Here is a 17,825-nt window from a genome sequence, read left to right as displayed (position 1 = left end):
AGGCAGCAACAGTGAGAGAGAGGTACTTTGAGAGTTTGATGTTTAACAGCAGCAGCTCAAACTGTTTGGGCACAGACTTTTATATAGAATGACAGAGCACTGCAGACTATCCTTCCAATAGATGGCAACCCCTCCTCCCTTGGAGGACCTGTCCTGGCAGAATATATCATAGCCTGGAATGAAAACATCAGAGTTTGTAACAGATTTCCTGAGCTGTGATTCGGAGATGGCCAGGACATTAGGGGTGGTCGTGTGCACTAATGTTTTCAGCTCATCAAGTTTGGGGAGGAGACTCCGGATGTTCATATGCATAAATCCGAGGCTTTTGCGATTACAGAAGTCTTCAAAAGTTACGCTATTAGCATCAGGCATGACAGAGTTGTTAACAGAGGAAATGTCAGGGTCAGGGTTTGAATGTACATTACCAGAAACCATTAACAGTAATATGGTAAGGTCATGACTGTTATCGGCGCTCTCAGGCTGCCGTGCGCATGAGAGGAAATTCATGATAGGCTTAATGGAAAGCGTTTGGCCAAACTGTTTCATTAGCAGACAAGCAGACATCGGGGTAACATAGAGAATATCCCAAACATACAGTCCCTAGAGTTGCCATGAATGAAATAACATCCCTAGATGAGGAGATGAGACGCATCGATGTTTCACCCCGGGGAGAGAGAGGGACTGGCCCGAGGAGCTGGACGGGATGCAATGTGGCATTAACAGACGTTACATTAAAACAAGAGGAAAAGCCATAAATGACACTTCATTGCAGAGAGACTAAAATGCCACTGCTCCAAATATGGGCACCGATGCACATTGCGAGGACTCCTAGTGATCAGCTGTAGATGGTGGGTATGAGATGTAGCCCCGCTGCGAAGGGATCCAGGCCTGGGGCTCAGGGTTGAGAAAGGTTCGTAGCGCTCCGGTGTATCAACGAGGAGACAATCTGACAAACATAGAAGAAGAGTACAGCCACGGCGAGTCAGCGGGGAAAGCTCTGGGAGACACCGGGGATCTGTGGCACTTGTCAGCGTAGAATCAGTGTAGAAGCACCGACGCCCAGGGGAGCTGGACGGAGGAGACTCAGCAACTCAACAGAGTTTGTCATTGGCAAAGGAACAGTGGAGGAGACACCAGGACACCGGAGGCCTGGATAGGCGAGGGCTCAGCGGAGAAGCAGCAAAGAATCCACGAGAGTCACCGGTGATCAGTCAGGAGAAAACAGGGAAACTCAGACCCATAGGAGCAGATCTACTGCAGGCCGGCAATGGAGGGAAGACGGGCGGAGAGCTATATTGTTTGTAAATCTTTGCATGTTATTATTATTTTTTATTTAATTTGATATTTTATTAACAATTCAGAACATACAAATGACCCACTAGCACACACCCCCATCTCCAGGGCCTGCATAAAACATTTGCATATTAATATAGCCTAGATGTAAAGCTGGGCTTCAAAGGGTAGGCTCAAAACAACAATTGTAAATAAGACACAGATATAGACTAGATCAACAAAGCAAATCCGCACAGGGAAAACACCAAACACGGATGTAGACAGGACATGCAATGTTACTCCCATCTTTGGCCTGCCTGGTGACATACCATGCAGTAAATTAGTTAATAGACCAATAAGAAAGAGTTCTAAACTTCTCTGCCAATAACAGCTCGTTTTCAATTTTCCCCTCCCCACTCTGCCAGTCCTATAAAATTATTGCCTGAGAATTTGCTCTTTGCTAAGAACCTATTTTTGTTTACTTTTTACAATTTTGATGGAAAACAGAGTAAGGTACAAACTAAATTGTTACCCAAAAATGATTTACACTGAACAAAAATATAAATGCAACATGTAAAGTGTTGGTCCCATGCTTCATTGAGCTGAAATAAAAGATCCCCGAAATGTTCCATACTCACAAAAAGCGTATTTCTCCCAAATTTTGTGCACAAATTTGTTTACATCCCTGTTAGTGAGCATTACTCCTTTGTCAAGATAATCCATCCACCTGACAGGTGTGGCATATGAAGAAGATGATTAAACGGCATGATCATTACACAGGTGCACCTTCTGCTGGGGACAATAAAAGGCCACTCTAAAATGTGCAGTTTTGTCACACAGCACAATGCCACAGATGTCAAGTTTTTTTATTTTAGTTTTTTGTTACCCCTTTTTCTCCCCAATTTCATTGTATCCCATTGGTAGTTAGTCTTGTCCCATCGCTGCAACTCCCATACAGACTCGGGAGAGGCGAAGGTCAAGAACCGTGCGTCCTCTGAAACACAGCCCAGCCAAGCTGCTCTGCTTCTTGACACAACAACCGCTTAACCCAGAAGCCAGCCACACCAATGTGTCGGAGGAAACACCATACACCTGGCGACCGTGTCAGCATGCATTGCACCCGGCCCGCCACAGAAGTCTCTAGTCCTCATTGGGACAAGAACTTCCCTGCCGGCCAAACTCTCCCTTAACGACGCTGGGCCAATTGTGCGCCGCCCCATGGGTCTTCCGGTCGCGGCCGGCTGCGACAGAGCCTGGACTCGGACCAGGATCTCTAGTGGCAATGCAGTGCCTTAGACCACTGCGCCACTCAGGAGGCCTAGATGGCTCAAGTTTTGAGAGAGCATGCAATTGGCATGCTTGCTGACTACAGGAACGTCCACCAGAGCTATTGCCAGATAATGAAATGTTAATTTCTCAACCATAGGCCGCAACGTCGTTTTAGAATCCAACCGGCCCCACAACCGCAGACCTGGTGTATCCACGACAGCCCAGGACCTCCACATCCGTCTTCTCCACCTGCGGGATCGTCTGAGACCAGGCACCCGGACAACCGAAGAATTTATGGGGTTATGACATGGGCAGGAATAAGCTACGGACAATGAACACAATTGCATTTTATCAATGCCAGTTTGAATGCACATAGATACCGTGATGAGATCCTGAGGCCCATTGTCTTGCAATTCATCCGCCGCCATCCCCTCATGTTTCAGCATGATAATGCACAGCCTCATGTTGCAAGGATCTGCACACAATTCCATTGCTTGCATACCAACCAGACATGTCACCCATTGAGCATGTTTGGGATGCTCTGGATCGATGTGTACGACAGTGTTCCAGTTTCCACCAATATCCAGCAACTTTGCACAGCCATTGAAGAGGAGTGGGACAACATTCCTCAGGCCACAATCAACATCCTGATCAACTCTACGTGAAGGAGATGTGTCGCACTGCATGAGGCAAATGGTGCTCATACCAGATACTGACTGATCCTACTTTTATTTTTTAATTTTTTTTTTAAGGTATCTGTGACCAACAGATGCATATATGTATTCCCAGTCATGTGAAATCCATAGATTAAGGCCTAATTCATTTATTTCAATGGACTGAATTTCTTATATGAACTGTAACTCAGTAAAATCTTTTAACTTGTTGCATATTGCATTTAATATTTGTTCAGTGTAATATTGAGATAAAAACAGCTGCGTTGGACCTTTAAGAAATGCAATTGGTTGGTGGATATAATGTCTAAAATCTTTGATGGGCTGATGCAGAATTTATTACAGGGAATAATCACTGTCAGCTGGTGAGGTTAACCTGGCACACGCTAGCCCTAAGCTATATGATGGGATCAGCTACAATGTAGAGTTCAATCACATGCAACTACGTCGACTGTTGTAACAGGCTGACGCGCGTTTTCAGACCGAGGTCCGGGTTCAAATTCAACATTTTCTAATGTTCGCGAGTATGGACCCAATGTGATCAAATACATACATTTTTTTGTTCACTGTAGACAAAGGAGAATATATGAGCTATTAATTGTGAGGGAGGAAGGCCAGTAAAGTGGATGAAAGCAATAGAGTTGGCTACAATGATTTATTAAAGTTCCTCCACTGTGCAGTCACAGTTGGTTTGTGGTCACGTCCACCAACCTATCAGAGGCTTCCTTCCCATTGCAGTCAACTAGCCCACTGTTGACTTGGCCCACTCTGGAAGAGTGGCCAGGAGAAAAGCTCTCAAAGGAAGGAAAGGACCAGACTAGGTGGGGAAGCCAACTGAGATAATACAGCAGATACTGTGTCATGAACATGGTCTCTTCTCAAGCGGGGATGCTAGCGATGTTAGGTATTAAATTGCTAGTATCTTGGTGTGCAAATCTTATCAAGATACCTTACAGTGAGGGAACCTGTGACAGGAGAATAAGATACAAGCCACTTTAGGGGTATGGAATGTATGATTGGTTGATTTGGACATAATAAGTACTGCTCTGATATAACTTATCCCCACCTCCACTGCCTTGACTACCGGTACACATGTAATCTTAACACAATTCTGAATGTAATCCTCTATGTGAAGACTACAATTGTATCAGGTGCATTGGGAATTTGAATTGAGTCCATGTACCAAAATATTGTACAAGACTTTGCTAAAGTAGCCTATAAAAATGTTCAATAATTATGCTCTGTTTTCTGCTTTTACAGCATGCAGTGGAATACAAAAACGGCTAGATTCTATGCTGAATTGTGTGTGGGAGTGTTTAGTGGTGGGAGTGTGTGCGAACCGCTATGTAGCCAATATTTAAAAGAGCAGCCTGTGCTCACAGGCAAGACTGGACTTGACTCTTTTTCTTCTGGAGGCCGCAGAACACGCCAGAAACTTCTACCACCCAGTATGAACAAATAGTCTAATAAATCTCCCCCGCCCTTATGCTGCTCTCTCATGAAAGCTGTTTCCCATCGTTACTGAAAAAATGGGGTTGTCAATGCATGATTTAACTCAACTCTGACTTAGCCAAAGGTATTAAACCTAGACTGAATCATTTATCAAATCAAACAAACTTGGATCAGTTTACGTTCCCCTGTCAGTCACTGGGCTCACAGGTTAGCCTGACCTCCGCTTTAGCTGACCGTATCACTTTGAAGCTTAACATGAGTTGCTGAAGCCACCAACAATAAGTCATCATACTGTATTGATAGAGAATAGATCATGGTTATGAGGTACAGTAATAGCTGATTCGTTGTCCTCCAGGTTCTGCAGAGCCCAATAAGCCCCTGTCCTCTAGAAGGAGGGAATCCCCCGGACGATTGAGAAGGAGTGGGAGCCTTGACTTGGACCCTGACATCTTCAAATCGACCAACTTCTCTGATACAGAGGGAGGTGAGGAAGTCTTTACTCTGCTCAGCCTATGTGCCTTCTACAGAACGCAGTTTCATTGAAAGGTAACTGAAGGATCTTTGTGTTGCAGTGGTACACAAGGCCCGTCTCCTCCCTGGGACCCCCGGCGTTGAGCGCACGTTCTCCCTCCCTTCGGCCCAGGGCACCTTTCTACTGCCCTCCTACCCTCTGGCTACACTCCCCGGGGGCCTGCCGACCCCAACACTGTCCCGCCGTCACGCTGAATCCTCACTGTCTATGTCCAACACCTGGCCCAACAAGAGAGAGAGCAGCCCCCACAGACTAGACCCCAGCTCCTGGAAAGACATTTCAAGTATGGGTCTGGTATCTACTGCATATTATTGGGTAGATCCTGGTCATCATGTTATTTAGTTGAGGCATATTGTTGAGTGCGCTCTTTGTCCCCACAGGTGACTTCTCATCCAGCAGGTGTTCTCCACGGCCTCTCCGTGCCTCTCTGGTGAGCTCATCGTCCGCCTCGTCTTTCCGGCAGGCTCTGAGTGGGACGCGGACCGTGTTGCCTGTTTCCCGGTCTCCAGGCCTTCCCCTGCCAGAGCGGGGCCAGTCTCAGAATGGCCAGCAGTTCAATCCTCCAGCTCCATCCAGCCTGCAGGACCACCTCTCTGAGAGGAACCTGGACCTGGATCAACTCAGTCTGCAGGACCAAGATCAGGAAGATGACGATCTGGACCGGCAGGAGGTTAGGATCACTGTTTTACACACGGCTGCTTTTTATTTTATTTAACCTTTATTTAACTAGGCAAGTCAGTTAAGAACAAATTCTTATTTTCAATGACGGCCTAGGAACAGTGGGTTAACTGCCTTGTTCAGGGGCAGAACGACAGATTTTTACCTCATCGGCTCGGGGATTCGATCTTGCAACCTTTCAGTTAGTAGTCCAACGCTCGAACCACATAGTGAAGTCTCCAGCTGAATGTAGCTAGGACACTGTCTGAAAGCTGCCATCTTGCCATCAGAGATTTATTCATAGCAGTACCCATAACTCTGGATACCTCAGTGCTGGAAGATGGAATGTGGATCATGTTTTCCCTTTATTAGTGCAGCGGTGGTGAAATGGGTCATATTTGCTGACTAAGTATCTGTGTGGTAATGTTAGTGCTGGGTAAAGAGACTTGATATCTAAGTTGTCATGGATATACACCCCTGCATAAAATAGTATCTGTATTCACAGCACACTCTCACCTTGCTCTCAGGTTACTGATGAGCTAATGTGTTGTTGTTGTTATTTACAGATGCTGAACTCTCTGCGCTCCCTGCGCTGCAGTGCCGCTAAGAAGAAGGCCAAGGTGAGTCTGAGTGGCTCAGATCATGACCCAGATAGCCCTGACTCAGCCATGAAACTGGAGTTGGCTCTGGACTCCCCATCTCAAACCTCCCCCACTGTCACCAGCCCAGCTAGCAAGAGCGTCTACTCACCCCCAAACTCTACCCTCAACAGCACCAAAACCAGGTACATTCCACTAGATTCTAAGTAGGCTGTAAGCTGAACCAAATGAGATCCAATTTCAAGAATAATGGGGGGGCAAAGGGGTCAAGCTATGATATTCACGCCTTCAAGTAGACACCCACCAAGGTCTGATAGATATGATATCCCTTCTGGTGAATCACCTCTGACCTCTGTCAGCAGCCCTGGGAATTCTGCCTCCTCTTCAGCAAAGCCTCACATTGCTAGACTGCCTTCTGCTAAGCTGAGGTCTTCTGTCTCCATGGACGCCAGTGCCCTTCAAGGTACAGTGAGGATTTGACGTATAAAAGGATCTCTCTGATTAGTGTTGTTTCTGTTGCTGTAATAGTGTGTTTGTGTGTTTTCTTCACTAGGCTTTGATAAAATCATACCTGAAGTAAGTGTGATTGGTCAAAGAGTCCCGTACTCGAATGGACCTATGGAACCTGAGGAAGAGGACCGGACTCGAGAATACTCTCCACCCCCAACTAGACTAGCCCTCCGGGAGCCAGTCGAAGCCCTGAGGTCTGCCAAAGGTCAGTCACTGCAAGGAGGTCTGCTCCATTAAGGCATATTACTCTCTTTAAATTCTGGGTATTTTTCTATATGTTTTCCATATGTTTCAGTGGCGTGTTTAAAAATAAATATGATATTCTTCTCTGTTCCTCAGGGTCCCAGATCTACAGCAACAGGAACTCACCCCTCACTGACATGCCTGAAGGTGTGGTTGGCAGAGGTCAGTCCTTAACTGTCTCCTTTTATTTTACGACTCTGTGCCATTGTTCAGATGTCCATGATGTCCAATACTGTGTTCTTAGGTCATGGTGTTCTGGCTCAGGGCTGTGTTTAAAGGAAACCTCCACCCAAAAAACATATTTTGGTATTTGCTTCATTAGTCCATGGTTGATATAGTCCCAAAATGTTTTCCATATCAGCAATCAAGTTTTAAAGATATATAACTTTCAAAATACAGAAATACAGCCGGTATGATGCGTTTTGCATCATATAAAATGACTCAAATGTAGAATATGATGCAAAATGGATCATACTGGCTGTATTTCTATATTTTGAAAGTTCTAGATCTTGAAAACTTGATTGCTGACATGCAAGGCCCTGCCTGGGGGCCACACAGTATTCGGGCCCAGTCAAATAATTGTTTGGATTAACTCTTGTAGTTGGCAATACACTTAGCTTTGGCACAGTAACAGATGGAAGTCATCACTGCTTACAGTATTCTGTAGCTATATAAATACATTGTACTGCTCAAGGTTTCAACTTTGTATTTATTATGGATCCCCACTAGGTAGTGCCAAGGCAACAGCGACTCTTTATGGGGTCCAGACGTATTAAGGCAGTTACATGCAATTAAAAACACTATATTACATTTCAGATTTCACAACACATTAAGTGTGTGCCCTCAGTCCACTACTCGACTACAACACAAAATCCATGTGTACGTGTGTGTATAGTGCATATGTTATCACATGTTTGTGCCTGTGTCTCTTCACTGTTCCATAAGGTGTATTTTAGTTTTTTAAATCAGATTTTACTCCTTGCGTGAGTTACTTGATGTCGAATAGAGTTCCATGTAGTCATATGGAACTTTGCTGAGCGCTCTTGAATCTTCCTCACTTCCCCCCTCTGCAGGAGTGTTTGGCTTGGTGATTCTGTCCAGCCGTCCAGGCGTTGCCATGTCGATGGAGCAGGGCGACTGTATGACCAGGCTGCACAGTGACCCTCCAACTGGCATCTACAGCCATGCTGTCCTCAGCCACCACCTGGACCCCGACGACAGCCCAGACGCAGAGGATGCCAGGGTGAGCAGATCCACCATACTGTACATACACCACCAACAACCTCTGCGACTACATTTCCCATTTGGTATTACAGATTGAGAGAAAATGTCCCTCTACCACTGCTACCAGTTAGTTACACCTGTGACATGTATTTGGCTGGAGTGCTGTGTGTTTGTCTGCAGGAAAAGGTGAGAACGTCTAGGTTTGCGCGGAACAAGATGAGGCAGCAAGGATTGGCGCAGCAGGAGGGCCAGCCTGCCCTGGGAGATCGTCAGAAAGCTGACAGGATGCGCCTGCGCCTCAGACAGGGGCAAAATGACGTGGCTACAGAGGATACAGCAGCCATTTCCAAAGGTCCAATGTATTTTCCTTAACCCTCCAATACTATTCATAAACCTAGTACAGGGTTTCCCTTGATACACTGGCTTTTGTAATGTTGCCAGATGTTGTCATGTGCTTGTGGTTCATCTCTACAGTGTTTGTTCTTCGCCTAACAGACTTGCATCTGAACGGTAGCATAGTGACGTCCACCAAGGCTGACTCTCTACCAGACGAGTGTCCAACCAGCCCTGCCAGACCCCAGGGACCCCAGAGCCCTATTAAATGTTTCAGTCCTCCCCACCAGCCTAGCCCCCCCACGGTCCCACCCAACCCCAGGAGCACCATGGCCCGCCTGAGGAGGGCTCCCAGTTTCAGCAATACACGGCCATCCCTCTCACACAGCTCAGGTCAGCAGAACAGTCTGGCAGTCATCATATAATCTCTACCTCTTTGCAGTTATAAGGTGGCGCCACACTGTTTTTCATCATAGCATTAAATACCGAACTGTATGTTCTGTGACGTCTCATTCAGTAGAGCAACTTAATGGTACTTTTTTAACATGGTGGGTAGATGAATCAGTCAACACATCATATGTCACTCTAAAGAGGTTTAGTGCACTACTAATTAGCCCGTCACAGCTCCAACAGTAGCCGAGCTTGGCAACAGTAGACTAGATGTTCTCTTAGATAATGGAGTGCAAAGCTTTATTTTCACAGCTTCTATTAATACGTCTCCTGCCACGCACGCTGCTTCATTTAGCCAGTGACTGTAATGTAACAATAGAGGGGTAATGTAACACTCAGCTGTGTGTTGTTGTCACTGTTGTGGCTTACAGTGCCTTCAGAAAGTATTCACACCCCATAATTCTTTCCACGTTTTGTTGTGTTACCGCCAATGTTGTGTCACTGGCCTGCACACATTACCCTATAATGTCAAAGTGGAATTATGTTTTTTAGAAGTTAGTTAATTAAAAATGAAAAGCTGAAATGTCTTTGGTCAATAAGTATTCAACCACTTTGTTATGGCAAGCCTAAATATGTTGTTTCTGTTTGCAATAAGGCACTAAAATAACAAAACTGTGGAAAAGAAATTTACTTTACTGTATGTCCTGAAGCGTTATGTTTGGGGCAAATCCAACACATCACTGAGTAACACTCTTCACATTTTCAATTATGGTGGTGACTGCATCATGTTATGGGTATGCTTGTCATCGGCAAGGACTAGGGAGTTTTGTTTTAGGATAAAAATAAATGGAATAGAGCTAAGCACAGGCAAAATCCTACAGGAAAACCTGGTTGTTTGCTTTCCAACAGACACTGGGAGACAAATTCACCTTTCAGCAGGACAATAACCTAAAGCACAAGGCCAAATACACACTGGAGTTGCTCACCAAGATGACTTTGAATGAACATGACAATGATCAACAACCAACTTGACAGAGCTTGAATAATTTTTTAAATATTGTACAATCCAGGTATCAAAAGCTCTTAGAGACTTAACCAGTAAGACAAAGCTGTAATCGCTGCCAATGGTGCTTCTACAAAGTATTTACTCGGGGTGTGAATACTTATGCAACTTAGATATTTCTGTATTTCATTTTCAATAAATGTGCAAACATTTCTAAAAACATTTTTTCACTTTGTCATTATGGGCTATTAAGTGTATAATTCAATTTAATTCATTTTGAATTCAGGCTGTAACACAACAAAAGTGTGGAATAAGTCAAGGGGTGTGAATACTTTCTGAAGGCACTGTAGATATTGCTCTCGAGTGGCGCAGCGGTCTAAGGCGTCACTATAGACCCTGGTTCGATCCTGGGCTGTATCACAACCGGCTGTGAACGGGAGTCAATTGGCCCAGCGTCTTACGGGTTAGGGGAGGGTTTGACTGGGGTAGGCCGTCATTGTAAATAAGAATTTGTTCTTAACTGACTTGCCTAGTTAAATAAAAGGATTTACAGTGCATTCGGAAAGTATTCAGACCCCTTGACTTTTTCCACATTTTGTTACATTAAAGCCTTATTCTAAAATTGATTAAATGAAAATAATTCTACACACAATACCCCATAATGACAAGTCAAAAACAGGTTTTTGGAAAATAAAAAACAGATACCTTATTTACATAAGTATTCAGACCCTTTGCTATGAGACTCGAAATTGAGCTCAGGTGCATCCTGTTTCCATTGATCATCCTTGAGATGTTTACCTGCATGTCAAAAACCAAGCCATGAGGTCGAAGGATTGTGTTGAGGCACAGATTTGGGGAAGGGCACCAATACATTTCTGCAGCATTGAAGGTTCCCAAGAAGACAGTGGCCTCCATCATTCTTAAATGGAAGAAGTTTGGAACCACCAAGACTCTTCCTAGAGCTGGACGCCCGGCCAAACTGAGCAAAGAAGAAAGAAGAAAGGCCTTGGTCAGGGAGGTGACCAAGAACCTGATGGCCACTCTGAAAGAGTTCCTCTGTGGAGATTGGAGAACCATCTCTGCAGCACTCCACCAATAAGGCCTTTATGGTTGTGGCCAGACGGAAGCCACTCCTCAGTAAAAGTCACATGACAGCCTGCTTGGAGTTTACCAAAAGGCACCTAGCGTCATACCCAAGAAGTCTGTAATCGCTGCCAAAGGTTCTTCAACAAAGTACTGAGTAAAGGGTCTGAATACCTATGTAAATGTGATATTCAGTTTATATTTTTTAAATTATTTTACCTGTTTTTCATTTTTCATTATGGGCTGTTGTGTGTAGATTGATGTGGGGTGGGGGGGACTATTTAATCCATTATAGAATAAGACTGTAACATTACAACATGTGGAAAAAGTCCATTATAATTGTGTTGTATTTAATTATGTGGTTGTGTCCTCCAGATGAGTTGTCCCCAGGCACTCCCAGCCAGAAGAGTGACCTGACAGAGCAGCCTGAACTACAGCCATTCTCTAAACCTGAGCTAGCACTGACACAGAGCTTCAAACTCCTCAACTCAGACGACTGGTGAGCTTTATTCTTCATTTGGATCCCTATTCGCTGACGTTTTAGCAACCGCTAAACCTCCTGGGGTCCAACTGAACCTCAGCGCCAGCGTTTAACCCCATACATAGACATTGTCTAGTCAGACCCAACGTCAAATGTTCATTTATCATTTTTGGATGCCTATAAGCAATGGATTGGATTTTCTCAATTTCTATTTCTAAATGTTTTAATGAAGGGAGAAGAAGATTGAGGGCTTGACCTTTCTCCGTGGTCTGACGCTTTACCATTCAGACGTACTGCGGAACAGGCTGCATGACGTCTGTCTCGCACTCATCCAAGAGGTATGACCACGACTCCTCATTCTTTTAGTCTTAAATAAATGTTAATGTCCAGTCCATTTTCCTGGGGACCCTCATCCAATCTATTTTCTTCCTTCTAATCATAAGCTCAGCCTCAATCAATTCTGTACAGGGTGGTCCTTGTAGACTCTAGCCGTTTGATGACTGATTTTTCCTACGTCCTGATGAGGAAATGTGACCATTCAAGCCTTTGGTGAGATGGCTGAAGAAAAAATGATCTAGCTGATTCAATATCATCATCATCCGAGTGTATTGCTCCCCAGGTGAGGAACCTTCGGTCAGGTGTGTCCCGTGTTGCTGTTGGGGCGATGGGGGAGCTGTACACCGCACTACAGAAGGGGATGGACCAGGAGCTGGAGGCCACTGCCAAGGCTCTGCTGCAGAAGGCTGGGGAGTCCAATGCCTTCATCAGGCAGGATGTGGACGCAGCGCTGGACAGCATGGTGCAACATTGCACCCCCACCCGCAGCCTCAACGCCCTGCTCACCAGCGGCCTCAGGTCAGACAGACACTCACTGTCACCAACTAGCACACTCAGCAGTTCAGCAGCAGTCCTTGAAATATATGCTTTGCTTGAAGATTGAATCTTATCATGCTTGTATCTTATCATTAAATTGGGCCATTAGGCTTTATTTTCTGTGGTGCTTATCACATCCCTGATATTGTCTCTTGTGAACAGTCACCTGAACTCAGTGGTGAGGAAGTGCGCAGGTCATCACATGGTCAACCTGATGGAGAACATTGGCGCTGCCCGCCTTCTATCTGGAGGGAAAGACCTCACCGACCGAATCCTACCTGCCATCATCAAGCTGTCACAAGACTCCTCCCAGGAAGCTAGGTAGGGAGGGAATTTTGTTTAAAACCAATGTATGTCTGTTTTAATGCTAGTAAGTGTGTCTGTTATCAATAGAATAAGTGGCATTGTTTGAGGCTGTTCTTCTTAGGTACCAGGGACGCCGGATGCTGCTGTTTCTGTCATTACACCCTGATTTTGATAAGATGTTGGAGAAATATATCCCTGCCAAAGACCTGGCTCCCATCAGAGACACTGTTTTCATTCTGAAGACTAAGGTACAGAACACCGTCTAACTGAGAAGGTGTGTGTGACTGTTATGAGTAATTCCTGTCGTTTTCTGTCTCCCCCTGCTGGGGGCTTGCATTTTAAGACAAGGCACTTTTACTTTATGGTCCAATGCAGCCATTCTTATCTCAATATGAAATCATTTCTGGGGAACAATTACTGTGATTTGTTTTCAATTAAAATGGTAAAAAAGAAACAAAAATAGCTTCTTAGCAAAGAGCAATTTCTCAAGCAAGAATTGTGCTAGGACTGTCTGGGAGTGGTCTGAGTGGGAAACTAGCCAGAGAGGTTTGGAACTCTTTTTCTTGTTGGTCTTTTCACTAATTTACTACCAGGCCAAAACTCCATCCCACCAAAACAGGCAGTTTTTTTCAAACAGCTCTTACACAAAAAGGACATTATCATAATTTTCACAATTTCACAGTATTATTCCAACCTTATAGGGTGGAAATATACTGTATATAAAACACAGGAAAAATCATGTTTTTGACTGCACTGGGCCTTTAAGGAAGCAGTGGTTACATGTGTGTGATCCATGAGTTACATGTATGTTAATGTGGTCTGAAGGGCCTGGGAGAGATGCCCCAGGACACCCCGTCAGGCAGGGGCCGGCGTTCCCTCCCTGGCAGTGGCACAGTTAGGGCCTCATCTCTCAGCAGGGAACCCCTCAAAGTGGTCAACAGGTGGGCCAACACAACAACACTAACTGAAATGTGTAGCACGTCAGTCTCATCAAGTTTACACCCCTAGTATACTGAACTGTTATGGTTAAAGCCATGGCTAGCTTTGCTGTTTATCCATGCATTAGCACAGTTTTGTCAATATACAGTACCAGTCAAAAGTTTGGACACACCTACTCATTCAAGGGTTTTCTTAATATATTTAGATTTGTTTAACACTTTTCTGGTTACTACATGATTCCATTTCTGTTTATTTCATATTTTTGATGTCTTCACAATTATTCTACAATGTAAAAAATACAAAAACCCTTGAATGAGTAGGTGTGTCTAAACTGTTGACTGGTTCTGGATGTACAGTGTGTTCATGTGTCAGTGAGAACTCCTCTCCTTGACTTACCTACTGTTTGTGTATCTGCAGGGAGTCTGGGCAGTACAGCGGCAGACCTCAAGCTCACAGCATTGCAGACAAGACGGAGTACATCAAGCAGCTCACAGCTCTGCTGGGTTCAAAGGACTTCAGAGAGCGCATCAAAGGCATCGACCAGCTAGTGGTGGACTGCGAGCACAGCCCCAACATAGTTATCGGCAGCATCTTTCCGGTAACTGACGTCATCTGAACAAAACCAGATATTCTTTAGCCTTATAATATATACTAGTGGTTCGCAGGTCAGATGTTTGTTTGCCCGCAATTGCTAATAACCCAGCCTCAACCGCCCGACTATATGTGAGAATGGGACAATCTGAGGCCCAAACCCGCTAATATGGAAAATGCGCTGTAGGCCACAATCAGAGTCATAGACGTGGAGCTTACAGTTAGGCCCTAAAGCTTAGGCTTACGCACTAATACCAGATAGACTAAAATAATTCAATAAAAATCTCAAAGTACCCCCTTAGATATAAATTGCTCAACAATCATAGCTACATTTTAAGTTTTTTTTTTAAGGCAGGGCTTGACATGAACTTTTTTTACTTATCCAGAAGATAAGAGATTCTGTAGGCTTGGTTGGGTCGTGTTTCGGAGGATGTATCTTGGCCAGGTCGCAGTTGCAAATGAGAACTTGTTCTCAACTAGCCTACCTGGTTAAATAAAGGTGAAATAAAAATTTTATTAAATTAAAAATGTATGGCTCTCGACCTTCGCCTCTCCCAAGTCCGTACGGGAGTTGCAGCGATGAGGCAAGACTGTAACTACTAATTTGGATACCACAAAAAAGGGATTAAAAGTCAATTAAATAAAATATTAAAAAATTAAAACAATGCGCAGATGGCTCAAATGTTCCAAAATGCAAGTAACGGGAAAACATCATTCTCAGTAGCGCACTGCGCGAGCTAGTGGTTTAATCTTTTCCGAGATGAAAATATCCGTTAGAATTAAGAAAGAGGGGAGATCTAACGATACACCAACTAGAATGGGTTACTAATATGACAAGGATCATGACCTTTTTCATGTCCATTCAGACAATTGAAATATATATTCTTCTTTTCCAACATTTTTTTTGAGGTCAAGCGTTCATTTCAAGCCCTGTTTCTCTTTATTCAACCCGTCCGCCACCCACCCGCCTTTCATCCACACAATATTCCATGACCCTAAATCTGCCCGCCTCGCAGATATAACTGCAGAGACAACCAGTGCTCATTATTATATACCCTAAGCTGCCATTTGCCGAAGTTCTCTGACTCTCACAAAGAATACTAGCTATAACTTTTATTGACCAAATATAAACCATGCAAATGCCCCTAGATAAGAGGACCTATGTAAGTAGGTCATAATTGAATCTATAGTAATGCTTCTCTCCCAGGTGTTTGATTCCTTTAAGGCCAGACTGCAGGAGTCCAACAGTAAAGTCAACTTGTTCGCTCTGGAGTCTCTGCAGAAGATCATCACTGTGATGAAGGATAACCTGGCCCAGGTAGTCTACATCCTGGTACCGGCCATCGTGGACAATCACCTCAACTCCAAGAACAACGCAATCTACAGCGCTGCCATTGGAGCCATCCATGCACTCATCCAAAACCTTGGTAGGTGTCTGATGATGTTTGAGATCACATCATCTAGTTTAAGGTTCCATGCGAGGCTGGAACGTAGCTGAGAGGATGACCAGCTCTGACTTGTCCTTTACTTTGTTCACAGATAAAACCCTCCTCCTCCAGCCTTTCTGCAGCAAGGCCCAGTTCCTGAGTGGCAAGGCTAAAGTGGATCTCATAGAGAAGGTTGCAGGTATTTTCACTGAAACAATTTGCTTGAGATAAATCCCCTTAGCAACCTAGGTTATGTAGATGATACTTTGTAAACTTCATTGGATTTTTAACATTTGGATTAGGATCTGAGTTTACAACAGCTGCTAAGCAACAGTGCAATGGCAACTGTCTTTCTGCCTGCCCTCCAAGGAGTCTTTAGCTTCTTACAAGGAGGGAGAAACGGATGTGTCAGTGCCATATGCTCTCAGCATTTCATAAGCTCCTTGTTACGTGTTTGCCCCCCACTTCCCTTCCTCCCCCACTTCCCTTCCTCCTCCCCCACTTCTCTACCTCCCCCACTTCCCTTCCTTCCTCCCCCACTTCTCTACCTCCCCCACTTCCCTTCCTTCCTCCCCCACTTCTTCTTCTTCTCTTCCCTCCTCCTCTGGCCTGTCTTTCAGATCTGGTGACAGAGCTATATCCTCGTAAGCCTCAGGTGGTGGAACAGAAGGCGTTACCCCTGCTGTGGCACCTCCTGGGCACATCCAGCCACAGTGGCACCGTCCACGGCCGGGGTGGGAGCGTGCGGGGGGCCACTTCCAACCTGTGCCAAGCCCTTTACACCCACATGGGGCCTGGGCTGGCAGAGTGCGCCGCCTCCCAGGATGCCAATGTCCACAAGGGCCTCAACGAGTTCCTGAGGACCCTCCCCTCCCCCTGAAGGCCCCTCAGAAATCACAACCTTCAAAACACAACCAAACCCCCCTAGACAGAAGAACAGAAACACTGACCTTACTTGAAGACAGAGATGTTCTGCATTTCTAGTAGTGCCTGCACTTTTTTTTTACGTTACAGAGTATAGAAAGTCATTTAAGATGAGAGCCCTTAAATCAACTCTCTTCTCAGCAAGTTAGGGTATTCTTCAATAAAGGAGCACAGACAGGCTTCAGCTGTTGGCATCAGGTCTTATTCTCAACAACCTGCTCTCTTTGCACTTTGAAGAAGTCACTCACTGTCATTATAGTTGTCGTCATGTACATTACATTGGATATATCGTAATGATTGTCGCTCTTTATGAATCTTATTGTACGCAAATTGGAGACAACATTACCAAGAATGTACCATTGAAATGCACAAAAAGGAAACGGGACCGAAATATGTATATTTTTGCTGTTTCATTAAATATAATATGTGATATTTCTAAGATGTCTTATGCAGTTGTTTTAAAGATTTGTCAGTGAAGATGAATGATTACAAATTACTTTTGTTTAGCTCAAATGTGTGATTGCACAGTATTAGCCTAATTTGTATGCTGTACAATGTTGCAGTTTGTAAGTCCTATTGGGACAATATGTTGAAGTGGTGTTGTGACGTCTTATGTTTTGTTGTTTTATGACCAAAATGTACGGACAGGGAATCAAAAAATAATAATCTTAAAGATTATATATGTACACTGATGCCTAAATCAACTTTGGATAATAAACCAACAATACTGGGTGGGTATAACGTTGAAACCATTTTGCTTTAAACTAACGATTGATACAGAGACAGTGAAGCCCAGGTCTGTGATTCGGTTTCAGTATAGTGCCAGTCTTGAAGTAGCCTTTCACAATTGTGTTTATAAATTATATTGAACTTGTTTATTAATGAGAGGAAAGACTGAGATTTATATATACATAAAGTGTTTATTTCTGTAAACTAAGTGCTCCAGTTGGTTTCATTCTTATGCCTAAAAATGAGTGAGAACAACTTCACTGCGAGGAAAACCACTTGCCTGCTTATACTATCATTGTAATGTGTCAGTGTGGTTG

General features: G+C 44.3%; 1 protein-coding gene across 1 annotated transcript in view; it reads left to right on the top strand.

Moving 5' to 3' along the window:
• Positions 1 to 17,712, top strand: part of LOC115138436 (TOG array regulator of axonemal microtubules protein 1-like) — a 43,154-nt gene extending 25,442 nt beyond the window's left edge. The window contains exons 3-22 of the mRNA XM_029675278.2: positions 5,020 to 5,148; positions 5,237 to 5,479; positions 5,577 to 5,866; positions 6,420 to 6,637; positions 6,815 to 6,915; positions 7,006 to 7,167; positions 7,302 to 7,367; positions 8,279 to 8,448; positions 8,610 to 8,781; positions 8,925 to 9,155; positions 11,614 to 11,737; positions 11,952 to 12,057; positions 12,339 to 12,574; positions 12,755 to 12,913; positions 13,020 to 13,146; positions 13,724 to 13,839; positions 14,255 to 14,435; positions 15,636 to 15,855; positions 15,968 to 16,054; positions 16,476 to 17,712. Coding sequence (XP_029531138.2) covers positions 5,020 to 5,148; positions 5,237 to 5,479; positions 5,577 to 5,866; positions 6,420 to 6,637; positions 6,815 to 6,915; positions 7,006 to 7,167; positions 7,302 to 7,367; positions 8,279 to 8,448; positions 8,610 to 8,781; positions 8,925 to 9,155; positions 11,614 to 11,737; positions 11,952 to 12,057; positions 12,339 to 12,574; positions 12,755 to 12,913; positions 13,020 to 13,146; positions 13,724 to 13,839; positions 14,255 to 14,435; positions 15,636 to 15,855; positions 15,968 to 16,054; positions 16,476 to 16,735 — 3,398 coding nt within the window. The 3' untranslated portion in view covers positions 16,736 to 17,712. The remainder of the gene's footprint in view (positions 1 to 5,019; positions 5,149 to 5,236; positions 5,480 to 5,576; positions 5,867 to 6,419; positions 6,638 to 6,814; positions 6,916 to 7,005; positions 7,168 to 7,301; positions 7,368 to 8,278; positions 8,449 to 8,609; positions 8,782 to 8,924; positions 9,156 to 11,613; positions 11,738 to 11,951; positions 12,058 to 12,338; positions 12,575 to 12,754; positions 12,914 to 13,019; positions 13,147 to 13,723; positions 13,840 to 14,254; positions 14,436 to 15,635; positions 15,856 to 15,967; positions 16,055 to 16,475) is intronic.
• Positions 17,713 to 17,825: the final 113 nt, after the last annotated feature.

Source organism: Oncorhynchus nerka, linkage group LG12 (genome assembly GCF_034236695.1).
Source record: "Oncorhynchus nerka isolate Pitt River linkage group LG12, Oner_Uvic_2.0, whole genome shotgun sequence".
Classification (NCBI taxonomy): domain Eukaryota; kingdom Metazoa; phylum Chordata; class Actinopteri; order Salmoniformes; family Salmonidae; genus Oncorhynchus; species Oncorhynchus nerka.
This window is presented reverse-complemented; position numbering and strand designations above follow the sequence as displayed.